At 52.3% G+C, this 25,937-nt stretch overlaps 2 protein-coding genes across 2 annotated transcripts in view; one reads left to right on the top strand and one right to left on the bottom strand.

Moving 5' to 3' along the window:
- Positions 1 to 25,937, top strand: part of LOC133349360 (dedicator of cytokinesis protein 7-like) — an 80,388-nt gene that overhangs the window by 16,298 nt on the left and 38,153 nt on the right. The window contains exons 4-14 of the mRNA XM_061562726.1: positions 326 to 397; positions 7,271 to 7,388; positions 9,931 to 10,164; positions 10,409 to 10,494; positions 11,665 to 11,731; positions 13,725 to 13,874; positions 14,687 to 14,767; positions 15,027 to 15,210; positions 17,630 to 17,775; positions 18,552 to 18,645; positions 19,997 to 20,159. Of these exons, the coding sequence (XP_061418710.1) occupies positions 326 to 397; positions 7,271 to 7,388; positions 9,931 to 10,164; positions 10,409 to 10,494; positions 11,665 to 11,731; positions 13,725 to 13,874; positions 14,687 to 14,767; positions 15,027 to 15,210; positions 17,630 to 17,775; positions 18,552 to 18,645; positions 19,997 to 20,159 (1,395 nt within the window). The remainder of the gene's footprint in view (positions 1 to 325; positions 398 to 7,270; positions 7,389 to 9,930; positions 10,165 to 10,408; positions 10,495 to 11,664; positions 11,732 to 13,724; positions 13,875 to 14,686; positions 14,768 to 15,026; positions 15,211 to 17,629; positions 17,776 to 18,551; positions 18,646 to 19,996; positions 20,160 to 25,937) is intronic.
- LOC133349927 (uncharacterized) lies at positions 20,786 to 25,133 on the bottom strand. The gene is made up of 3 exons (XM_061563810.1): positions 24,092 to 25,133; positions 23,250 to 23,348; positions 20,786 to 21,964 (listed from the first exon to the last, which is right to left on the bottom strand). The coding sequence occupies exons 1-3, from the start codon at positions 24,575 to 24,577 to the stop codon at positions 21,944 to 21,946; spliced, it is 606 nt and encodes a 201-aa protein (XP_061419794.1). The 5' UTR covers positions 24,578 to 25,133; the 3' UTR covers positions 20,786 to 21,943.

The raw sequence follows: 25,937 nt of genomic DNA, 5'->3' as shown, positions 1-25,937 counted from the left end.
GCACCGCCCTCCAAGATGCTGGGGCATCTCTCAGCGCTCAACGGATCAAAGGGCACCCCTAGTCGCAGCTGTCCCTGTGTGGCACTAGGAGATGTGGCACCTGGCCTGCAAACGGGCATTAGTCTGGCAGTAGGTGGGACACCGTGATTGCTGTGTGTAATCCCAGGTGAGTAAATTGGCAGTGTGAAATTGCGAATTAGTGAACTTTCGGACCCTGCATTCGTGTGATGCCTTTTACTTGTTTACTCTGAACTAACCAATCAAATTTCTCTCACTCCATCCCTGCCCCCACACCCCACCGTCTCTCTCTTTCTCTCTCTTGCAGCTGGGATGCGAGCGCGCACGTGCGAGACTGCGTGCGATCCTTCACGGAGGACTGGGCAGTCGTCACACGCAGGTGAGTGACAATTGTTTTTTCCGATCCAATCCCAAAAAATTTCAACACATTCTTAATACATAGGTATCAAATGCTAAATTATAATTCGTGTTGTTGCGGACAATATAAGTCGCAAAAATTTCTCGGCAGACAATTCTCCTGGCTTATTTTGCCACATTCTCCACACTGACGCTCAGGATTGCTTTGTGTTATGTATTATATTGTTGTGCACCAAACTGCTGGTACCCATGTCTAACAGAGAATATATGGCAGTTTACTAGAATTGCTTCTGACTCTGCTAATGAGACACAGAATCATCTTGTTTCTTTTGGTAAAGTCACGTAGAAGGGAAATAATAAAATAATAAAAATAAAACATAATAAAATAATTCTCACGACGTTTCGGCCACAACGCAAGCAGCCGTCCTCAGGTGAAGAACAGGTCTGTCTAATGAATTCACGCTGTCTGAACGAATTCATTCAGACGCTGTCTTTCCGACAGACCTGTTCTTCACCTGAGGACGGCTGCTTGCGTTGTGGCCGAAACGTCGTGAGAATTATTTTATTATGTTTTGATTTTATTATTTCCCTTCTACGTAACTTTACCGAAAGAACCAAGAAGATGAATCCCTGCAGTCACGAAAGCTTTACATCGAGAGACACAGAATGTCAAAGCCGGTTCAGAGCTTTGCTTCTGTCAAATCGTTAATGGTGAAATTATGCACTCCCAGAAGGCCGTGTGGTCAATGTGATGCTCTTTTTTTTCACGCGAGGGGACAGATGTATAAAACAGCTCACTTGGCCTTCACGGGGCCCAGCAAATGCTGTACTAGGGTAGGCCGGCAATCAGTCCCAGTGGCCCGTTTCGCGTTCGGAAGCGATTGTGCGATTTATTGCGGGAAATTAAATCGCGACACTCAGTCCTCAGAGAGGGGCCTGGAGAGGTTCAGCGAGTTGCTGTTGTCACCTTCGGCCATAGTTTTTTTGGCAGCGGTTAAATTCCCACCGGAGGATCTGTGGAGGCGTTTTCTGCAACACCGCGGCGCCATCGTCGCCGCAGCAACCGCGGCCTGACTTCCTCTGTCGCGTCGCTTGAGGTCCCTGTAGCCTCTGCCGCCCCCGTTGCTGTTGCTAGGCCGGAGGTAATAAACCTCCAGACTCACCGGACAAATTTCCTCACTCTTTTCTGAAAGAAAAAACTACACTGGTCAACAAAAATAAAAAATAAATTTCTGGCCTGGACTTTTGCAGCTGTTTTAGACTGATTTCAGGGTGCTGATTCCAAATCTGATCTCAGATTTGCTCTATCACATCATTTTTATGCTATCGGCATACCCCATTTTCATTGATTTTACCCGAAATTAACTCTGTCACTTATGATTGCAAGTTGTTGCGAGTCAGTGACTGCTTTAGTGTTAAAATACGGTGCTGTATTTTTAGGATAGTTGGTTTATAATATCATTTTATGTAGATATCCACATTTAATTAATATTTTTCTTCTGCAGTTTTGATTGAAAATGCAATATTTGATATCTCAAAAACCTGATGTGATAGACAAAAACTGATGCCAGATTTGGAATCAGCACCCCAAAATTACATTAAAACCGTTGGAATACCTTATGCCAGAAAAAGTGTGTTGACCAGCGTTATAATTCGAACAAACCGCACCGACCGGCGTGTTGAAGTGTGTGGTCCGATGGCTCCATGACAACCCGCACAGCAAGGGGATTCCTTAATCCAGCAGTGGATTGAGGAAGGTAATACATTGATTATTGAAGTTGTCTATACGTGGAAGGAGTCGTCATCGACATCGTTTCGAGGGTTAAGAAGAGTGGGGCTCGGGCAGGAAACGTGAGGGCTATGAGCGGCGACAGCCGGTGGCGGAGACTGACGATGGAACGGCAGCCAAAGGAGAGAATGCGCCCCGAGAGAACGTCCACCCGTGACGGAGATGGAGCGATGAAATCAGGCTAAGGGCGCAGGAGTTGAACGGATCATAGTGTAAAGGAGAGCCGACACAAGATTGCAGGGGTTTCGTCTTTTAATCCTTTTCTCCCATCCACACCTGTCCCCAGCCGTCCCAATCTCGTTCCCGCCAAAGGCCCCCTCTTCCCGCCTGTTCTCCCCTTATATCTCCTCGATCACCCCTCCCACTAACCCTCCTATTGGTGGGAATCCTTCCCCTGACACCCCTACAATAGCAAGACCGTGTCGCCTGCTCGCGGATGCATGTGTGCTTTTACATTGCTGTTATTATTATGATGCAATTGTACGTTAGAATTACAATAATTATTATCATCATACTTCCTTGAGTGCCATATCTAGATATGGGAGGTAAAAGCACTGGGTCTGGCAGCGCTGCTGCCCAGGGCGCTATCAACAGGAAGCCAGTCCTCACTTCAACTCGGTTTGAGGGAGATCTGGGAGTTTAATGCTGATAAAGCATAAAACTCAAAAAACTTCCAAGTCTTCCCATCGTTTTACAAAAATATATCGACGACACGGCACATTGAGCTTGTTGTGCCACCTGCACGGCTTTATTTACCCGGGAAAGCCTCAACGACTCCCAGGGCTCTTTTTTTTAGGACGATTCTGCTACTTTATTAGGAAGTCTGGCCAATGCCATGACAACCGATCGGGGGGGGCGGTGGGGGGGGCAGGTTTGGTACGGTGGTGCCAGTCAAACTATTCTCATCATCTATATAAAGTCGCACTGAACAGCACGGTCAAGTATGGTCAAACAATCTCCATGACTAACACTGCGTGAGGAGGCCTTTGTCCCGCAGTGGATCGCAACGGAAACTCAGAACTATAATTATTTCTGTCCGTGATTTTTTATATCACAAAGTAAAAATGGTCGTTTACTAAAGAGGACATTGGTGGAGTTTGTCAGACGGAGGTACAGTGGGACGTTTTGTTCCCTGGCTCGAGCTCTCATGGAAGAAAAACACTTTTTGACGGTTATCCAACAACCTAATCTTCGCTCTCCGTGTCTCGCGAATGTAGATGCCAAATGATAACTAAAACAATTAGTTCATTTTCCGTCTCTACTGATCATATCCGGATTCGAAATTAACGACGTTTGTTTCGGCCTATGGACGGCGGCATCGGTTGTGTTCGAGGTAACACAAAAACGCGTAACCGATGTTGCCACTGTGAGCTAAACCCAGCGAGACCCAGAGAGACACATTGAGACACAGAGACCCAGAGAGACCCGTAGAGACGCAGAGAGCAACTGAGACACAGAGACCCAGAGAGATACTGTACTTGGAGACACGTATGTATGTATGTTGGACTTCTTTCACACCGTACGTAGCCAACCGTGCTAATCAGTGTGGGGAAAGGACATAGAGATACACAGAGATACATAGAGGCTCATAGAGACTCATAGAACCACAGCAGTGTAAACGTGGCCATGCAACCCAAACTATTGACCATATACTAAACCACTGTAGTCTATGCTCCGCAAAGGAGGAATAACAGCAAATCTACACGAACTCTCTCTGCTGAAGCCCTCTTGTCGTGACCAGCAGATCTCGACATTGGTGTGGAGCTCCTGAGCCAGATTGCCCATCGTACGCGAGATCAGAATGGCTTCGGGCAAATGTCTCAATGTGTGCAGAACCCTCGTCACGGAGAGTCTTGAGACACGTCAAGGCCTTCCAGGGCAATTGCATGGCATCATTAATTGCATCACGAAGTAAACCAACAAGTCATTTAGGAAAGAGGCAGAGGTCGCAACCGGGTACCCGATACCCGTACCCTACCCGATACCCGGCTACCCGTACCCGGCCAGGTACGGGTACGGGTACCCGTTTGCGACCCTGGTGCCGCCCGGTACGGGTACGGGTAGGCCGTGAGTCACTTGTGAGTAACCGTTTGTCACTCATTTCGGGTAGGGTACGGGTACGGGTAGGGAACGGGTACCCGTACCCATTTGCGACCCTGGTGCGGCCGTTTACGGGTACGGGTAAGGAATCAAAACCCGTTTGCGACCTCTGGAAAGAGGACGTTTGTGAAATGTGTCAGTCGGAAGTACAGTACAGTAGTACATTTTATTTCCTGGTTACAGCCCAATAATAATAAATAATTGTACAAAATATTTTACTCGACAGTCGAGGAATCATGTAAACGTTTCGTAAGATGCACCACACTGCCCCATGGTGGTATAGTACGGTCATACAATGCCTACGACTGACACTAAAACGAAACTATAAGTATTTAAAATATGTATATAAGTATTTAAAAATATGTATTTTACCAAGTAAGGCCCACTGGACAATATAGGTCTTTTTCAGAAGCGAGCTGGCCACAAATGATCGCTCAACGAGGTGGCTTTTCGCGTGGAAATGTATAGCAGCCAAATACTCTATAAACGCATGTTTCTAAATGTGGAGGGAAAAACCGGAAGACCCGGAGAAAATCCACGCGACCACGGAGAGAGAGACACGCAAACTCCAAATTTACAGGCATCAGGGTCAGGATCGAACCCACGACCCCCTGTATACCAGGCGAGGGAGTTAACATCTCGCCACCGTGACTAACCCACGACATGCAGGAGACCTTCATCCAGCAGTGGATTAATAAAGGGCTGTATATTATTGTTATATTGGATATAGTAAGCTGCCACAGCAGTGAAACGGTCAGCACACTTGACTCGCTAATCAATCCCGAGACGTCCGGTTCGATTCCATCTCCAAGACGCAGGAGTTTGAAACAATGGGGACAGAGTTTGTCTCCAATCAACCCCCACAACCGCCTCTGCCCACCCAGCTCTACGAATGGGTTCAACACGGTCAGTGTCGGAGCGGCGGGTCGCGTGTGGTGGGGTAAAGCGTGGGTACTCTCACTTTTTCCGAGCGTGTTGGGCTCAGCGTGACACAGTCGGCCTAACATGCCCTCGAGAGGAGACGGTTTGCTAGAGTTCCCCCTGTATTGAAGGAAGTAAATTTATAAACGCACAACTCTTATAGCCTAGGTCAGGGGTCGGCAACCTACGGCTCCGGAGCCGCATGCGGCTCTTTACGGGCTGCTTCTTGACGATATGTACGTATGTACAGTATGTACTCTCAGATGCATTGCGGCTCTTGAAATACTGAATTTTGTACCGAATTGGAAAGAAATGGCTCTTCTTGTTATTTTGGTTGCCGACCCCTGACCTCGGTGATCACGAGTGCGCAATACTTCTACTTTGTAAGTGCTATCAATGTCTTGCATTTTATACTGAACTGGTTAAATGTAAAGAGTCTTGGACATCGTGCAGCAACAGTGAGTTTCAGGCCGATGGGCTGCTGAGTAGGTGAGTGGGTGGGTGAGTGGGTGAGTATGTGAGTGAGTAGGTGAGTGAGTGAGTAGGTGAGTGAGTGAGTGAGTAGGTGAGTGAGTAGGTGAGTGAGTGAGTGAGTAGGTGAGTGAGTGAGTAGGTGAGTGAGTGAGTAGGTGAGTGAGTGAGTAGGTGAGTGAGTGAGTAGGTGAGTGAGTGAGTGAGTAGGTTAGTGAGTGAGTCGGTGAGTGAGTGAGTAGGTGAGTGAGTGAGTAGGTGAGTGAGTGAGTAGGTGAGTGAGTGAGTAGGTGAGTGAGTGAGTGAGTGGATAGGAGAGTTCCAGGCCGAACCTGCGAGGTCCAAATCTCAGCAGTCCGAGTACAAGGAACGATTTCGGTGGTCACCACGAGCTGCCGAACGAGGCCAATTCCGCTAGCAGTGGCGTGAGCAGGGCGATTGCAGGGCTGAGCCTTTACCTGTCTGTGTGGGGTTTTTTTTGTGGGGTTTGAGAGAGCCACTATCTCGCTCCGCTGTGCCTCTACATTGTTGGGTTTTTTTTTGCTCCGTGTCACCTTTATGCACTCGGGTCGAGTTAATAAGTAGCAGGGGGGCTACTCCGGCTCGAAGGCCCACTCCTCACACCAGCCACACCACCCCCTCCATCCCCGAGTATTTGTTTTTTGTTATTTCTCAACCGGGTGCGGAGTCCCCTGATCTCTCTGCTCGCCGCCTGTCCAAACAGCCCGGCGCGGCTGCCCCCCCCTCACAGCCCCCCACCGCCCCCCCACCGCTACTCCGCAAAATGGGAAACACTTTCCACTTGCACATTTCCGCGCGTCCGTCAGCGGAGCACCGGGAGCAGAGACCCAGCCCCCCTCCCACACCTCCGGCTATTTTTACATCATCGCCGGCAGACGCTCGGTGGGGTTTTTAGTGTGGGTTGCTCCCAATCCTTTTTGCTTTTTTCCTGCGACGCTATGTTGCCAGAGGAACCGATGCTTTTGATGATGAAACCCGATTCGAGAGCTTCTTAGCTCACAGGGTACTTGAAAATAAACTGAACTGCACTGATTTGACTTGTGCAAAATATTATTCACACGCGCACGACGTCTTCATAATTATTCACAAGCGACAAGGGAAAGGTGCAGCCCTGAAGTTGCTTTACTCGTGCCCCTGCTGATGGGAGGGCCTCGACCCAGAGAGAGACTCCCGGCACACCACATCCAGTGGACCTCTCCACTGTGCCACTTACCACAGCCTCCCTATCAGCGACCCAGAAAACATTCGGCGAGGAGTTAAGCCCCATGGTGCTATGCGGTGTTGCTCCGTGATTTTACTCAATTATATAACTCGCGGGTAATTCTTTTTTTTTATATGCTTTGCCAAAGTTGGCCCGCGACGCGGGCGCGCACACAACGGCCAACAACTCCTTCGGATGACATAACGGGATCGTTAAAGTCCACCGGTGTAGCAGGCGGCACGTTGTATTTACAGTACGGCACATGGAATACGTGGGCACGGGCTTCGCGAGTATTAACCGTGGGCGGCCGCTTGTTTGCTCCGACTGCGAAACGCCCGTGGAAGACGCGCTACCGGCCCCATCCGTGTGTCCGTCCCATTCGTGTCGCGCAGGTACCAGCGTAGCGGCGGTAGTACCGCGGGGTCCAGCGACGACGGCGGCGGCGAGAGTGCCCGGACGAAGGGCCTGGAGCGACACCTCTTCGAGTCGGAGGAGAGCCCGGATGACGAGGTGCCTGGTGGCTTTTGCTTTGCGTGCCACGTAATTGTTTTTGCTGCGGTGGTTTTAGCGCGCCCGCACTGTGAGCTTCTGCGGATAGACTGCCCGCCCCCCTCCCCGCCATTGGAATGTGGAATTTCCACCGCTGCAAACGGGAAATGAGGTCTAATGGCTCGGTGCTCATTTTGAGCAGGAACTCACTCTGACCATGATAATGAACTCAACGTGCGTGTAAGTTTGTGTTGTGTGTGTGCGCATGTGGGGAGCGGTGGTGCAGTAGTTAGGGCATCGCGCTACGAACCCAGTGACCCGAAATTTGTTTTCGCTCGCAATGTCCAGCATCGTTGAGGACTATCCAAACTTGTCCTAGGCCTCCACTAGGCAGGCTCGGCCTGAAATGAGTAGCCGGTGTGGTCTGTAATCATCAGCGCCAGGTAGCCACACGCCACCCCAACTGACAAGTGTGGTGAAGTGTGGTCAAACAACCCTCATGCCCAACCGACATTGTGCAGAGGCCTTCATCCAGCAGTGGATAGACAAAGGCTGACTGTGACGAGGGCTGGGTGGGATGTATTTGTTTTAGAAGCAGAGGCCTGCGGGCGACACACACGCCGAGCTGATCGTCAGAATGTTTTTCTTCACCTCCGGGTCGTCTGGTTTCCTCCCAGGCAAAGCTAAATATTTAAAATATGAAAAGATAAAGATCCTCCAATGTTGCCGGGTGTGATCCCAATTGATTAGTGTGCAGGTAACTTTCAAAACGGTCTAGTGTTTGGTCGTGACCCTGATCCACTGCGCAAGACTACGCGTTTATGTGGCGTTCAATTCTCCTCTTTTGTTTATTGAGAGATTAATTTAAACAATTTTTTTTTATACCAAGTAAGGCCCGCTGAGCTGCATAGCTATTTTTAAATCCTTTATATTAAGTTCGCTTGCTTGCTTGCTTGCGCGCTTACGACCGTGCAAATCTTTCGGTCGTTTTTTAACCCACTTCCCGTGATCCAATCGAGCTTACATTTTGCACAAAATTTTCCACTTTTTAGGAAAAAAAAATTCATATTTAATTAAAAATACCAATATGATTAAAATGAAACTCTTACTCAAGAAAAACAGAAATGAATAATAAAATAAAACCGATGCCACGCATATAAAGGATTTATAGTGAAAAACTTTGTTTTTACGGGTTAATTTTTTCAGAAGTGACCTGCTCACAAATGATAGCTCAATGAAGTGCCTTATCACGTAGAAATTTATAGTAGCCAAATATTCTAAACGCATGTTGATTCTAAATGTGGAGGGGAAAAACCAGAGGACCCAGGGAACAATCCACGCGACCACGGGGAGAGTGACACGCAAGGTCCAAATATACAGCGGGCGTCAGGATTGGGATCGAACCCACGACCCCCTGCATACCAGGCGAGGCGGTTAACATCTCACCACCGTGGCACCCACTTCTTATTTATACGAAGCGATATTGGCCGCCTCCTGCCCGTGATATGTTTGTACATCCTTGGTGGCCTACCCGAGCCTGAGATCCATGCCACGTTTTGCAACCACCCCACTTTGTGGGGGAACTTGCCCAGATGTTGCAGGTGGGGTGTGTGGGGGGTGCTCACGGGCCACGGTTAAGGGGAGCGGGATGTGGAGGGATGCTGGGTGATGATGATAAGTCGGGCGTAGACAAGAGGAGGGTGTTTTCGCGAGAACAAACCGTGCCTGGTGGAACCTGTTCTGGTCTGAGAGCTGGGGCCGCATTCCAGGTAGCGGTGCTGTTCTTTGGCTGCACGGTTTAGTGGAAAACGTGGGCCGGAAGAAACCGAGTTCCAAGGACTGGAGTGTCAATAATTTCACCGACTGACCCGCTCGCTGGCGAGATTGATAGATTGGATACAAGTAGCCTTGCTGGGTTTTTGTTTATTATTACTCTGATTTATGTTTGCTTCATCGGAGTACTTGTTGACTCCGTCACTCTTGCAAATGAGTTCTCACCCTGGTCTCTTGAGTTCTCACCCTGGCTAAACAACACTCAATTGATCCTTGTGGCGGTATCCCGGGGTACCAAATAATACAAAACGGCCGAGGCAATTAAATATTTGATTTCTGGGACACTATTTTTTTCCAGGGGTGTACTGAACTCCGCGACTGGGGTCCCAATCAATTCGAAATCAGTGCTACTTCCGCGATGTCGAAACGCAGCGAGGACGATTGCGCCGAAACCCTGAACGCTCGCGGAACGCACCGTAGTGGTGCATCGTGCACAGCTCGTCGAGATGAGTTGACTGCCACATCACCGACCATCAACAGACTAAAAATGACTGCATCACGGACATTACGCTAGAGCCGGGGTACTATGCTACCCCGGGGTACTATGCTACCCCGGGGTACAGCAATATGGCTCAATTGAAACGTACTCACTCAATTAACAGCCAACTCGGCCATCCACAATGCACTCGCGCATTCACTTATCAACTCCACTTGCACAATCACTCGCCCACTCACCTGCTCACCCGCCTTACCCCCCCCCCCCCCCGCTCACCCCACTCACCGCGTGCAGGATGCTGGGAGCCGCCGGGTGTCGGTGAGCGTGGGCGATGACGTGTCCCTGGGTGAGGCTGACGGTGGTGGTGGCGGCGGTGGTGGAGGCGGTGGCGGTGCCGCCGCCGATCCGCTAGTGCCGGGGTTGCTGGATCACCGCTCGCTCGAGGAGACGGACCGCCACAACGAACAAGCGCGGCGAGCGGCGCGGCACTACAACCTCTTCGCCCTCTACCCCCCGCCTGCCGATGAGGTGGGGGCGGCCGTTGTCGCGAGCTAATGATCTCGTGGTTGTCATCGTCGTCATCACAATGTCATTGTTCCCATTATAAAAATCATGACCAACATTATCTTCATCGTGAGTCTCATCCGCACCTCCGATGAGCACAGTTGGCTACGTATGGTGCGAAAGAAATTCAACATACACACATCATCATTGCTGTTATAGTCATTGTCGCCGTCGTCGTCGTCGTGAGTGACCGTGTCTGGTTCTGTAGGAGGAATCGGTGGAGAAGAGGCCGGTTCCGGAGGGACCGCATGAGCACTTTGGCCAACGCCTCCTCATCAAGTGCCTCTCTCTCAAGTAAGTCCCTGCGGTACTGCGGTGCACAAACCGTAGCAGTCATGAGGAGCTTCATTAGTAATTTTGTAATCAACACGTCGGCACGTGTAAATCATATCTTGTAAATGTGAAATCGGTTGTTCAGTTCATTTTGAACTACCCTGTGAGCTAAGACGCTTTTGAATTGGGGTTTCATCAGCAAAAGCATCGGTTTCTTGGCAAACATAACGGTCATAACAGGCTAACGGGAAAAATGAAAAAGTTGGGAGCAACCCACACTAAACCCTACTGAGTGTCTGCCGGCAATGATGTAAAAATAGCTGGTGGGGGGCGGGGGGGGCCATGCTCCCGGCGCTCTGCTGACGGAAGCTGCTTCTGGATGACATTCCAACGCTCCATGTATTTCCGTTTGATGCCTCTGTTTTTTTGCTGGACGAACGCCCGCGTCCCTGTTGGTTTCCGCAGGAGTCCGTTCCCAGTAGTTCTGGATGAGATGCTTTGGGTTCATCTTCTTGGTTCTTTCGGTAAAGTCACATAGAAAGGAAATAATAAAATAATAAAAATAAAACATAATAAAATAATTATCACGACGTTTCGGCCACAACGCAAGCAGCCGTCCTCAGGTGAAGAACAGGTCTGTCGGAAAGACAGCGTCTGAATGGGCACCACCAGGCTTGGCAGCGTATATTTAAGCTGGGTTGGAGGGGGGGAAGGGGCGCCTTGACAAAGGTAATTGCATATCAAGAGGTTAGTGTAAATGCGATTGGTATTACCTTAGAGTCGCGGCATCTCTTCAGAAAGGTGAGAGACTCGATAAGCTGAGCCTTCTTATCACAGAGCTTGTTGAAGGATCTTAAAGTTTTGTGGAATGCCACTCCGTAGTGGCGGTTAAATTTCGATTTTAAAAAAATGCTTTGGGTTCTTCGAGAGGGAAGGCCCGTGGGCTCTTGCTGATCGATGCCCAACGTTCTTCCGAATCACGTTCCGGGTCCTTGACGATACGGATCCGGATCTTTCTCTCCCAAATGAGCTTCTCGGAATGGTTATCAATCGGCAGGCCTCGTTCCCCGCACGGCACGCATGGGTCCTCACCCCCACGGCGTCAGCGCCTCGCGTCCCTCCGCCAGCGAGCGAGCGTGTGCGTGCGTGCGTGCGTGCGTGTGACCGCGGGCGTGTTTTGTTGCCGCGCAGGTTCGAGATCGACATCGAGCCGCTGTTCGCCAGCCTGGCCCTGTACGACGTGCGAGAGAAGAAAAAGGTAACGGCCCCCCCCCCCCTCCTACCCCCGCAGGTTTAGCGGTGTGTCCGGGCCCACTCACACCGCTCGCTCATCCGCCCGCTCACTCGCTCACTTACCCATCCACTCACTCACTCAGTCAGTCACCCGCTCGCTCTGTCGCTCACTCGCTCACTCACCCGCCCACTCACTCACCCACCCACCCGCTCGCTCACTCACCCACCCGCTCACACACCCTTGCAAAACATGACCATGGCACCTTCATTCGTGATGATCGTCTTTGCGCTCTAAGAATGGCATGAATACAAAATGCACATGTTAATTTGTTTATCTATTCAGGGCATGTGCTGCTAGCGAGCACCTATTACAGCCGACAAGGTGCACGAGGGAGGGTAGTGTAGCCCGGCCGCCTTTGTCTCCCCACTGCTGATGTTTACTAGACAACACACTCATTTAAGGCTGAGTCAACCTAGGGGGAGGCCTAAAATCATACAAATTACTCTTTGAGGCAACGGCCAGATGCATATTAGCGTACAATCCACGCGAACGCCTATTGCTGCACTTAAACACTTACTAAACAATAAAAATATAACAATGAAACCATACCACGTTAGACCTTTATAGCAGGCACGCCCGATCCCCGTATATCAAACGCTTTTGATTGTTCATCTTCAAAGCCCTGCAATGCGAGTAAACGACGTTGCTGTTCTTGATTAAACAAACATTTTCTGTGGATTTCAGGCTTTCTGTGGACCCAGTTTTCTACCACAAACCCCGACCCCCTAAATCTGGGCGCCCCCCCCCCCCCCGCCTAAATTATCTTTCTACCAATTGTGTGATCAAGTGTGGACGGTGACGGCATCGCCCAGCGGTAGCCGCGTCCGCCAATCGTTGCGGAGGTTCCGCGGTTCTCATCCAGCGGCAGTCCCGATCATTCTAAAACTTAGAAACTAAACTATGAACTTGTTTGAAGCTTTCGTGACTGCAGGAATTATTCTTTGGTTCTTTCGGTAAAGTCACGTATAAAGATTTTACTTATTATTTTATCTTTATACGTCACTTTACCGAAAGAACCAAAGAATATGAACTTGTTGTTACACCAGGTTAGGCCCACTGAGCTATAGAGGCTCTTATTCAGAAGCGACCTGGCCACAAAGAATGATAGCTCAACGGAGCGACTTAATCACGTGGAATTTTATAGCAGTAACCAAAATAAAATAAAAACGCGTGATGTTCATTCTCAACGTGGTGGAGGGAAAACCGGAGGACCCGGAGGAAAATCCACTCCTGCGGCATACAAACTGTAGCAGTAACATCACGAGCCCTCTGCCTCGCAGTGAACGTTGAAGGCCCCGTGATGTCATTCACAAGAGTTAGGCCATTGCGTGCCAGCGTCGAGAGGTTTCAAATTACCGAATGTCAACAACAATCACACTGCAAGTTACAGGGACTCCTCTACTTATGAAGGAGTTAGGTTCCAGAGGTCTGTTCGTACGTCGATTTGTTCCTAAGTCCAACTTTACTCCTGTCGATTTCAAACATGTTCTACGGCATGTGCACTAAACATAGGGAATGGCTTTAAAAGTTGTATAATCTCCTGTAGATGTAGATGCCACTGGTTTTTTACGTTTTGTAGATGTAGATGCCACTGGTTCTGCTTACTACCACCCTCAACACTTTCACCACTCTCACGCTTCTGAGACACGACGGGGGTTGATGATGTTTGTGAAAAGCACAGATAACGTCGTAGTGAACCACACAGCGACAACACAACAACAGACAATGGCGTTGGCCCAGGCAGAAATGCTGGGAATTCTGGGTAATGACACCGAACAACCACCGCCATCTGTTGTGCGGCGGTTGAACTTAGAACCCTCGGTCCAAACGGGCAACTGGACATACGGACAGGTTTGTTCGTATCTGTGAAAGTTTGTAAGTCCTGGTCTCTTATTGAGTTATATCAATCCGTCGTGAAACGAAATCAACTTGACACTCGCCGGCGTTATCGTTCCAGATCTCGGAGAACTTCTACTTTGACCTCAACTCGGAGAACATGAAGGTCCTGCTGAAGCCTCACAGCGGCCAGTCCTGCATCCCCTCGCTGGCACGCACAGCAATCTTCTCCATCACCTACCCCACGCAGGACATCTTCATGGTCATCAAGGTGAGCGGGCCGCGACGGGCGGTCGGCCCCCGGTAAGCGAGACGGCGACCAGCCGAGCCGGCAGCCTGGCGGGCGTTTTGGCAATCCAGTAATTTGGCAGTGTGGCAATATGGTGACCTGGCAAAAATAAATCTGGCAGGCTGATAATCTCACGATCCTGTAGTCTCATAATGTAGCAGTTTGGTCATTTGGAAATATGGCAAACTGGTAATATAATCTGGTAATTCGATAATCTAGCAATCCAACAATCTGGTAATCTTGTGATTTCATGCCTGGCTGACGGGCAATTATGCAATCAACGAGAAAGGTGGCGAGGGAGACTGACGGTGACATTCCCCCCCCACCCCACGCTCGTCCCCCCCCCACGCTCGTCCCCACCCCACGCTCAATCCCCCCACGCTCGTCTCCCCATGCTCGTCCCCCCACGCTCGTTCCCCCCACGCTCGTCCCCACCCCACGCTCGTCCCCCCACGCTCGTCCCCCCACGCTCGTCCCCCCCACGCTCGTCCCCCCACGCTCGTTCCTCCCACGCTCGTCCCCACCCCACGCTCATTCCCCCCACGCTCGTCCCCCCACGCTCGTCCCCCCCACATTCGTCCCCCCACGCTCGTCCCCCCACGCTCATTCCCCCCACGCTCGTCCCCACCCCACGCTCATTCCCCTCACGCTCGTCCCCCCCCACGCTCGTCCCCCCACGCTCGTCCCCCCACGCTCGTCCCCCCACGCTCGTCCCCCCACGCTCGTCCACCCACGCTCATCCCCCCACGCTCATCCCCCCACGCTCGTCCCCCCCACACTCGTTCCCCCGACAGATCGAGAAAGTTCTCCAGCAAGGGGACATTGGAGAGTGCATGGAGCCCTACATCATGATGAAAGAGACGGACGCCTCCAAGGTACAAACATATACTCTCCATATATATTCATGATTAGTGAAACATATTTTATATTGGAATGTTTATATGTGTCACTAAAACTACTGCTGTTACTCCTGCTGTTGCTGCTGTTGATGTTGTTGTTGTTGCTGCTGCTGTTACTGCTGCTGCTGTTGTTACTGCTGCTGTTGCTGCTGCTGCTGTTACTACTGCTGTTTCTACTGCTGCTGTTGCTATTATTACTGCTGCTACTGTTGCTACTGCTGCTGCTGCATCGTAGAACAAGGAGAAGCTAGACCGGCTTCGGGCACAGACGGAAGGCTTCTGCTCCCGGCTAGGCCGCTACCGCATGCCGTTTGCGTGGACGGCCGTGCACCTCATGAACATCGTGACGAGCGCCGCAACGCTGGAGCGCGATCCGGAAACCGAGGCACCCGCCACTCCGGGAGGTGGCACTCCTGGTGGTGAGTGTACAGGCTGAGTGACAGGATGATCATACACCCTCGTGGTGAGTGTACAGGCTGAGTGACAGGATGATCATACACCCTCGTGGTGAGTGTACAGACTGAGTGACAAGATGATCATACACCCTCGTGGTGAGTGTACAGGCTGAGTGACAGGACGACCGCACACCCTCGTGGTGAGTGTACAGGCTGAGTGACAGGACGACCGCACACCCTCGTGGTGAGTGTACAGGCTGAGTGACAGGACGATCGCACACCCTCGTGGTGAGTGTACAGGCTGAGTGACAAGACGACCGCACACCCTCGTGGTGAGTGTACAGACTGGGTGACAGGACGACCGCACACCCTCGTGGTGAGTGTACAGGCTGAGTGACAGGACGACCGCACACCCTCGTGGTGAGTGTACAGACTGAGTGACAGGATGACCGCACACCCTCGTGGTGAGTGTACAGGCTGAGTGACAGGATGACCGCACACCCTCGTGGTGAGTGTACAGACTGAGTGACAGGATGATCGTACACCCTCGTGGTGAGTGTACAGGCTGAGTGACAGGATGATCGTACACCCTCGTGGTGAGTGTACAGACTGAGTGACAGGACGACCGCACACCCTCGTGGTGAGTGTACAGGCTGAGTGACAGGACGACCGCACACCCTCGTGGTGAGTGTACAGACTGGGTGACAAGACGACCGTACACCCTCGTGGTGAGTGTACAGACTGGGTGACAGGACGACCGCACACCCTCGTGGTGAGTGTACAGACTGGGTGACAAGACGACCGTACACCCTCGTGGTGAGTGTACAGACTGAGTGACAGGACGACCGTACACCCTCGTGGTGAGTGTACAGACTGGGTGACAAGACGACCGTACACCCTCGTGGTGAGTGTACAGACTGGGTGACAGGACGACCGCACACCCTCGTGGTGAGTGTACAGACTGGGTGACAAGACGACCGTACACCCTCGTGGTGAGTGTACAGACTGAGTGACAGGACGACCGCACACCCTCGTGGTGAGTGTACAGGCTGAGTGACAGGACGACCGCACACCCTCGTGGTGAGTGTACAGACTGAGTGACAGGACGATTGTACACCCTCGTGGTGAGTGTACAGACTGGGTGACAGGACGATCGTACACCCTCGTGGTGAGTGTACAGGCTGAGTGACAGGACGACCGCACACCCTCGTGGTGAGTGTACAGACTGAGTGACAGGACGACCGCACACCCTCGTGGTGAGTGTACAGGCTGAGTGACAGGATGATCGCACACCCTCGTGGTGAGTGTACAGGCTGAGTGACAAGACGATCGTACACCCTCGTGGTGAGTGTACAGGCTGAGTGACAGGACGATCGCACACCCTCGTGGTGAGTGTACAGGCTGAGTGACAGGACGACCGCACACCCTCGTGGTGAGTGTACAGACTGGGTGACAGGACGACCGCACACCCTCGTGGTGAGTGTACAGGCTGAGTGACAGGACGATCGCACACCCTCGTGGTGAGTGTACAGGCTGAGTGACAGGACGACCGCACACCCTCGTGGTGAGTGTACAGGCTGGGTGACAGGACGACCGCACACCCTCGTGGTGAGTGTACAGGCTGGGTGACAGGACGACCGCACACCCTCGTGGTGAGTGTACAGGCTGAGTGACAGGATGACCGCACACCCTCGTGGTGAGTGTACAGGCTGAGTGACAGGATGACCGCACACCCTCGTGGTGAGTGTACAGGCTGGGTGACAGGACGACCGCACACCCTCGTGGTGAGTGTACAGACTGGGTGACAGGACGACCGCACACCCTCGTGGTGAGTGTACAGGCTGAGTGACAGGACGACTGTACACCCTCGTGATGAGTGTACAGACTGAGTGACAGGACGACTGTACACCCTCGTGGTGAGTGTACAGACTGAGTGACAGGACGACTGTACACCCTCGTGGTGAGGGTACAGAGTTGGTGACAAGACGATCGTACACCCTCGTGGTGAGGGTACAGACTCAGCGCCAGGTCAATCGGCACGGCCAGGGCTTTGCCGAGCCAGGGCCAGCACGGCTCAGGAGGTGCCTCGTTGTTTTTCCACTGCGTAAGCTGAGCCGTGCCGCGGACGGCACGCGTGGTGGACGAGCGGAGACGCGCGTAGGTGACGTGGTGACGCCGCGTCCTCGCAATGTCCCCGACTGGCAACGCACGCAACGAGTGCATCGCCAGTCCACACCCCTGGCCCCGCTTGGCCCTGCTTGGCCCCGCTTGGCCCCCAACCAGATTCGGATGTCCCGGTTCTATCGCAACGTTGGCGGCTAAAAATGAAGATTCCAATCCAGGGTCTCGGTGGTGCCTGCTGAGCGCCTCTGACCCCTGAGTGGTCAGCCACCTCTGACGTCTGACCCTGTGACCCCGCGTATCCCCCGCTCGTCGCGTGCAGAGAAGAGGATGGATCGGCGAGGGCTGGCGGCGTCGCAGGCCGGGAGACGGAGCCTCGATCGGGGAAGCACGCTGTGTAGCGAAGAGAGCCTCAACCTGGCTTCCTTCCGGCCCGTCACCATCACCCTCAACAACTTCTTCAAGCAGGCGAGATGACGCACACACTCGCTCGTCATCTTTAAGAATAGAATCATTGTCATAATGTTCAATATCATCGTCGTCTACAATATTAACAATATGATAATCATCATCGATCTTCAACCACTCATCCTTTACCCCTAATAATATATCGTCATCATCATCATCATCATCGTCAGCTACCTGCCATGCATTGTCACAATGGTGGAGGTTGGTTATGTGGTCTGTGGTGGCTGGCGGGGTGGCTGATGTTGGTGTGGCTGTTGTGGTGTGGTTGAAGGTGTTGTGGCTGGTGGTGGTGATGCTGATGGTGGTGTCTCTGATCGTGGTGTTGCTAGTGGTGGTAGGGGAGCTGATGATGGTGGGGCCGATGGGGTGTGGCTGTTTGTGGTGTGACTGTGGTGTTGTGGCTGGTAGTGGTATGGATCGTGGTGGTGTGCCTGTTAGTGGTGTGGTTGATGGTGGTGTGGTTGATGGCGGTGTGGATGGTGGTGGTGTGGATGATGGTGGTGTGGCTGGTAGTGCAATGGATCATGGTGGTGTGCCTGTTGGTGGTGTGGATGGTGGTGGTGTGGCTAGAGGTAGTGTGACTATATGTGGTGTGGCTGGTGGTGGTGTGGTTGGTGTGGCTGGTGGTGGTGTGGTTGGTGTGGCTGGTGGTAGGGTGGTTGGTGTGGCTGGTGGTGGTGTGGTTGGTGTGGATGGTGGTGGTGTGACTGATGGTGGTGTGGCCGATGGCGGTGTGGCTGATGGTGTGGTGTCCGATCGTGGTGTGGCTGACCCAGGAGGGAGACCGGCTGAGCGATGAGGACCTCTACAAGTTCCTCGCCGACATGCGCAAGCCGTCCACCGGCTTGCGCCGCCTGCGCACCATCGCCGGTGAGTCGCTCGCTCCACCACCGTCACCCCGCGGCGGCGGCGGCGGCGGCCGTGGCGACCGATGCGAACGTTCACGGCGCGGGAAGGGAACGCGTCGGTCGGTTAATATCGTGTCGTTCAAGCGCATGTTGCCTCTCGCGGTCGCTGAGGAAGCGCAGACAACCTGGAAGGCAGCGCGCGCCAGGCGGTGAGCCGGTGCAAACCAACAATGACCCAAGCTCTGCAGTCCTCTACGTACTAAGATGTTGTACTACACCGGGGAGGAAACCGGAGCACGTCAGGGGGAAAAAATCACAATAGCCGCCCTTTATTTATTGTTTCTGTAACTTAATTTTGAATTGTACCGGCAGAGCCGACTTAGGCTGCAGGGGACGTATTATTTGTATGTTGTTACTTTTTCCATTTTTAGTGACCCAGATCGCTCGTGCAAATGAGACACTACCCCGGTCTCCTGAGTTCTCACCCGGTTAAACTAAATTTCGATGTAAAGCTTTCGTGACTGCAGGGATTCATATTCTTGGTTCTTTCGGTAAAGTCACATAGCAGGGAAATAATAAAATAATAAAAATACAACTATTAATTTCTCACGAGGTTTCGATTGCAACACAAGAAATCATCATCAGGTGTGAAAATCACAGCAATAACCAAGAATGTGGTTAAACTAATTCAACTTGAAATTGGTGATTGTGACGGACAAAGACATGATATGATGCATACGAAAGTTCATATGATTGTGACCTCTATCGTGATGACGTTTATGATGATGATGACATCAATGATAATCGTGACAAACTTGGTGACATTTCTGGAGAACATAAATTATTATGATGGCATCGGTTAAAATTGACAACGATGAACGTGATAACGACCACAGTTGCGATGGTGCTTGAGATGACGATGATTTGACGACGACTTTGGTAACGATGGCGGTGGTGGCGGCGGCGGCGCACGCCTGCAATCCAGGACTGTGGAAGCAGCAAGGGTTGGTGGATCACCAACGCACAAGCGTTACGCAACTCCCTTTCCTGTGAGCATCGAGGTTCAATACCCAGGCTCGCCAGCAGACGGCAGTACGGCAAGAATGTCGACTCCGCAAGCTCTGCGCCCGTGTGCCCTCCCCTCCGCACATGCGAACTGAACAATTGGTCGAAAGCATCTTAATATATAGAGGACCGCAGAGCTTTGGGCAATAGTTGGCGCCGGCTCAATGCTGGCCGCGGCCTCCTCCGCTCGTCTGTGGCTCCTGCTCGCTCCTCTCGACTCGTTCCCTCGCTCTCTTTTGCGAGCGACTGCTGCGACGTTGGCACTGTTGCTGACGCTGCTCGCGGCGATGTTCGCCGGCGTGGTGCAGCGTCGCTGAAGATGGAGCTGGCGCCGTGCCCCGAGAGCCCGGCGCACTGCCTCACGCCAGAGCTGCTGCAAGTGAAGCCGTACGCGGACGCTCGCGCCCGCCCGTCACGCGAGATCCTCGAGTTCCCCTCGCACGACCTCTACGCTCCCATCACCACCTACCGGTGAGCGCGACCCCTTGACCCTGTGACCCCCCTCACAACCTCTACGCCCCCATCGCCACCTGCCGGTGAGCACGACCCCGTGACCCTGTGACCCCTCTCACAACCTCTAAACCCCCATCTCCACCGACCGATAAGCACGACCCCTTGACCCTGTGACCCCTGACATGACCTCTAAGCCCCCACCACTACCGACCAGTGAGCACGACCCCGTGACCCCTCGAACAACCTCTACGCCCCCATTGCCACCTACCGGTGAGCGCCCCTGCCCCCCCCCGCCCTGCCCAAACCCCATGACCCATCGCATGACCTCTACACCCCTATCGCCACAACCCTGTGACCCCTTGCCAGCCCCTGTGAAACGCCATCCGCCGATAACACTCATCTACCCCTGTGATGACCCCTCTCAACACTGACCCTCGCCACTCAGACATCTTGTCCCATCTCACCCCTGACCTTTGCTGCCGCCCTATAACCCATTGTCCCATCTCACCTCGGAGCCTTGCCAGGCCACCGCAACATCTTCTGCCATCTTCGCAGTCATTGCGGGGAGGGGGGAGGGGGCCAGTGCAAATTTTCTCCGCGGTGTTTCAATCGGAGGCGCTCGGACTCACTCGCCAAACGCGGAGTTTTGTTCGTCAATCTTTTATTATTGACATCACACCCGTCATCTCGTCGCTAAACGAAGAATCTAGCAACCTACTTAATAATCCCTCTGCACCTCGCTCGCGCGCGGTTATTATGTTTGTATAATTCTTAGGTTTTTTCGGTTAAGTCACGTAAGTAAAACATCCACCTCTCTTCAACTTGCTTATAAGGGATTACATCTTGAATCATTGCTTCACTTGATGCAGCTAATTCGGCTGTGACGGTCCCACCTGATGACGGAGACTTGTGTTGCCTCCGAAACGTCGTGATTTTTTTTTTTTTTTTTTTTGATGTTTTACTTACGTGACTTAATCGAAAAAACCTAAGAATATGAATCTTTGCAGTCACGAAAGCTTCAAATCTAGAATGTTTGTATAAAATAGAAACAACGCACAGGAATTTGAGATGTGAGTTAATGTTTTTTTTCGAAGTTTGTCAGGTTCGTGGCATGGCTACGACGCGTTAGATTTACCGATATACATCGTGTATGTGTGTGTGTGTATATATGGGGAGCAGTATCGTATCAGTTGGCGTGCTGCACTGTGAACCTGGTGACCCGAGTTCGATTCCCGCTCACAGCCAACATCGAACCGGTCCTAGGCCTCCCCTAGGCCGACTCAACCTCAAATTAGTACCTGGTACCAGTAGGCAGACAAACGTGGCCGAGCGTGTTGCTGGTCACCACTCCCTCGTGTGCCATGCTGGCCTTCATAGGTGCTACCCGCTAACAGCACTGGCACCTCCGATTAGCATGTTCGGCTACGTACGGCGCATAAGAAGTTCAACATACATACAACAGTCTGTTTAGGTTATACATAAATATATATTTAAAGCGCGGAAACCTAACACGACGTGGGAGAGTTGAGAAACGAGCCGGTGTTTTTATTGTTTTTGGCGCTTCGCCTTTGAAGCCGTCAGCTTGGCGCGTCGGTCGGCACGCGCGAGGCGAGCAGGCTGGCGGGCGGGCGGGCGGGCCGGCGAACGCCGACGCGGGCGCGTGGGGTTCTCCGTGCCAGGGGTGCTGGTGCGGCGGCCAGAGTCGCGGGGCTGAAAGCCGCTTCCTGCGGTCCTCCCGGTCGCCCTCCGAGAAGAACTTGAGCTTCGCGAGAAACGACGGGAGGAGATGGAACGGAGTGGCGCTACGCGCCGCGACGGTTCATCTGTCGGGAGAGAGAGGGGGGGGTGTAGTCGTTTAGGTCCCAGCTGCTGGGTTATGAAACTATTTAAACTATAAGCCGTTTTAATTTTACCAGGTAAGGCCCACTTGAGCTACGTAGCTCTTTTTAAGAAGCGACCTGGCCACAAATGATAGCCCAACGAAGTGGGCTTATCACGTGGAAATTTATAGAAACCAAAAACTCTAAACGCACATTGATTGTAAATGTGGAGGGTAAAACAAACGAGGACCCGGAGAAAAATCCACATGATCACGGGGAGAGAGACATGCAAACTCCAAATATACAGGCGTCAGGGTCATGATGCAACCCACGAAATCCTGTATACCAGGCGAGGTAGTTAACATCTCGCCACCATTGAGGCCCAGCTGGTGGATTACGAAGTGGGGGGGGGGGGGTAAAATTGGACGTGGGGGGGCACCATTTATTTATTTGTCATCATCGGAACGGCTATCGTCGCTGTCGCAATCACTAATTTCAAGTTAACTTTTTGAGACCAGGGGTAGACTCTCATCTGCGAGAGTGACCTCGGGTCACCAAGCAGACAAAATTTAATAAAGTACAGCAATGAAAGCAAAGTCGAGATTTGGCACGCAAAAAGACAATTATGTAATGTGAGATATCGAAAATATTGCGCAAGTCAGCTAGGGGCAGATTGTTTTTAGACCGATCACAGTGAAATGATATTCCAAGCACGCTAGGCAACTCGTGTACAGTCGTTTTTGTGTGCAGTGTGTGCATTATAGAGTGTATTTATGTAGTGTGTGTACGTATCTAGTGTTGCATGTAGTGTGTGTGTGTGTAGTTTTTTATGGAGTGTACACGGTGGTTGAAATGGCCCGGTATACGATGGTACATCACACCGGTACTTCTCAAAACAACGACTACACCGACACTCTTTCCAATCCACTGCTGGATGAGTGCCCCCCTACACCATGTCGGTCGTGGGGGTTATTTGACTATACTTCACCGCTCCGTGTGGGTTAGTTAAGGCCACGGGGTAGCATAGACTTGGCAGCATAGGAGTGTGATACAACAGTGGATGTCGCTCCGCTGAATCTCTGCTGCCCACAACGCCCGATCCACCTGTTCATCATGCGTATGGTGATCGCCCATCTAAGTACTTATCCAGGCTCAAGTCCCGCTTAGATTGGCCATGGGCCGACGAGATTGGGTGCGTTTCAGAGAATGCGAGCAGAACGAGCCTCGAGGCTGTCGCTCCGTCGTCGTAGCTCCATCTCCCCCGCGGCGGAGTCCCGCTCCGTCTCACCTCTCGTTTGAGCCGGAGACGAGTCGACTCCACGTTCCGTTCGCGCAGCTCCGACGGAGGATCCAGGGCTCCCGCATCGTCGCCCTCGCGGGACTCCGACTGTGGAGGCAGAAGCGAGCGAACGAATGAATGTCAAGCGAGGGGTGGAAAACGGCGACGCGGACGAGCGATCGGAGCTGGAGGCACCCACGGTGCACCGTGAAGCTCCTGTTCACGGGTGTCCAGCTCCACGCTGAGGTCGGCAGTGGCGGAAAAATTACGGAGAATTTTTTGCATAGCTCTGTAAATTAAACAATCGCACATGAACTCGGTTGCGCGCGAACTCACGCGTGCAAGCTCGCACCGTGCAAACTCGCTCGTGCAAAGTCAACCGTACAAAGTCAACCGTGCAAACTCGCTCGTGCAAACTCGCTCATACACAAACTTAACCGTACATGAATTTGAATACAAAGCCTGGTTGCGTGTTGACCCGGCCCATAATCTCTCTGGGTTCGATAGAATGAGTACCACTTTGTGGACAAGTCAACAGTAGTTGTCCGATGGATAGACCGTCATGGGAATGTGGAATTTCCACCACTGCCCTGGGGCTGTCAGCAGAAGAAGAGCGCCGGCTCATGGCTCACTTCAGCAGAAACCACTGTGAAGTCGCGCAACAGCATGAGCAGTGGTGTCATTGCTCGTGCTTGGGTTATTGCCAGCGCTGACTTTAGCCCAAGCGCTACCCACGACTATTGCACGTGGCAACGGCTCCAACGCTACCACCGCTATAGCACCAGCACCGCCAACCGACGCGTAACCGTGCACACCCCGCACCGCCGCCGCCGTCACCGCCCCCCCCGCACCTCGTCTCTCCGCGCCTCTCTCCTCCTCGCCGGCACCCAGGCCTCCTCCAGCCTGCCCAGCCTCTCCCGCAGCTCCCGCGCCGTCCTCTCGGCCTCGCTGGCACGCCTCTCGGCGCCGTGCGCCGCCGCGGCCGCCCGCTCCACCGCGCCGTTGGCCGCCGCCAGCCGCTCCGCCGTGCGCTCGGAGAGCTCGCGCACGCCCTGGCCCAGTTGCAGCAGCCCGAACGCCAGGAGGTTGACCTCGTCCTGCAGCGCAAACCGTGCCCGGCGACCGCCTCTCGGCACAGCCGACTCCGTGGTGGTCATCGCCTGCTGCTGCTGCTGGTGGCGGTCGTCTTGCCGGGTGTTGGCGTGGACGGCGTCGAGGCTGCCGGGGCTCGGGGCGCCGTAGAAGAGGTCGTCGGAGTAGCGGGCGCCGGCGGCGAAGCACGGCGATGATAGAGCGAGGAGCAGGAGCAGAGGGGGTAGAGGTGGCAGGGACAGCATGCTAAGGTGGTGTGGGGGGAGAGCCGTGTGGCGGATGGTTCAGGTTGTCTACTACGGTGGGGTGGAAATGCGAGCTAGGCTTTCCCTGTCGCAGTGTATCCCTGTTTTCGGGCGTAGGATTTTGTTTTCTCTATTTTGTCTCTAATCAATATTTAATAATAAAGATTCGCCGCTGTCGCTCGCATACAAAAAAAATAATTTGGCAACGTAACAAGTCGTAGGGTTGACTGGTGGCGATTTTGATTCTCTGACGATTTTACTGTTGGATAGTTTTATAATAAAATATAGTAACAAAATACAAAACAAATTCCTACCAACGACACCAGCACTGACAACGCCGCTCAGAGCTTCGATTATTTTCACGGGAAAAATAATTTTTTAAAATACTTGGCACTGTATAAAATTGACCTCGCTAACTTAAAAAATTCCAACCCGAACAAAAGCTGATGTTGCCTTCTTTCTCAAGTCCTTACTTAATTTAAACAAATTTAGTTCCCTATTCAATCTCTTCCCCCCCCACCTCTCCCTGCCTTGGAGACAGCCTAGTGTTGTGAGCACAGAGGCTGTGTCCGACCGCTGCCAGCGAGCCCAGCTTTATACTCCCAGAACTTCATCCCTCCTCCACCGCCGCCCTCTCCCCTTTCCACCGTGAGCCGCCCCCCCCCCCTCTCCCGGCCAATGTGACCGCTGTGTGGGGTTCAAGCCAATAGCAGGGGGTCCTGGAGGGGGGGTCGGTGGGGGGGTAGGGGGGTAAGAGGAAGAGGCGGGTGCTTGGTGGTGGTGGTGGTGGGGACTGGTGGGGGGGTAAGAGGAAGGGGGGGGGGGTAGTGGGGGGTAAGAGGAAGGGGGGGTAGTGGGGGGTAAGAGGAAGGGGGGGAGTTGCTATCGAGATGTATGCAGCGTTGCATTCCTCACATAGTCGTGGCGACGACGCGACACGACCCCCAGGCGTGGTGCGTTCGTAATTTGCGATTAATTTTTATTTTATTTTATTTGTAATAAGCAATATTGTCTCCATCCAGAGTTAGCCGCTCGAAGGTACCGTCAGAGGCAGATGGGGTTTTTGTTGTTAACACGTTTACAGAGGATGGGCCCAAATGTCTAACATGTTACATGGCTAGTAGCAAACATCACTTTCAAATTGTGTAATGAATAAACATAATATGTATCATTCTCACACATTATTCATTAACTGTATCCTAAATACATTTTCTTGAAAGCAAAGCAAAAAAAGACGATAACAATTATATTTTTAAAAATTTGTTATTTTACACCACTTAAAATATTAGTGTAAAGCAATGCCATCTGGCCACACAATAAGGGTAATTTGTACTGAGCGAAATCGTTTTAAATATCCACA

This window comes from Lethenteron reissneri, chromosome 4 (genome assembly GCF_015708825.2).
Source record: "Lethenteron reissneri isolate LAM-NWPU_2019-01 chromosome 4, ASM1570882v1, whole genome shotgun sequence".
Taxonomy (NCBI): Eukaryota; Metazoa; Chordata; class Hyperoartia; order Petromyzontiformes; family Petromyzontidae; genus Lethenteron; species Lethenteron reissneri.
The sequence above is the reverse complement of the archived record's forward strand: the minus strand, read 5'-3'. Positions and strand labels throughout refer to the sequence as shown.

Excerpts from the sequence above, each read along its gene's own strand:
- LOC133349927 (XM_061563810.1), bottom strand. The coding sequence starts at position 24,577 with ATGCTGTCCCTGCCACCTCTACCCCCTCTGCTCCTGCTCCTCGCTCTA. Across the intron at positions 23,349-24,091 it reads GAGAGGCGCGGAGAGACGAG|TCGGAGTCCCGCGAGGGCGA; the intron begins GTGCGGGGGGGG and ends CTGCCTCCACAG. Across the intron at positions 21,965-23,249 it reads GTCTCCGGCTCAAACGAGAG|ATGAACCGTCGCGGCGCGTA; the intron begins GTGAGACGGAGC and ends CTCTCCCGACAG.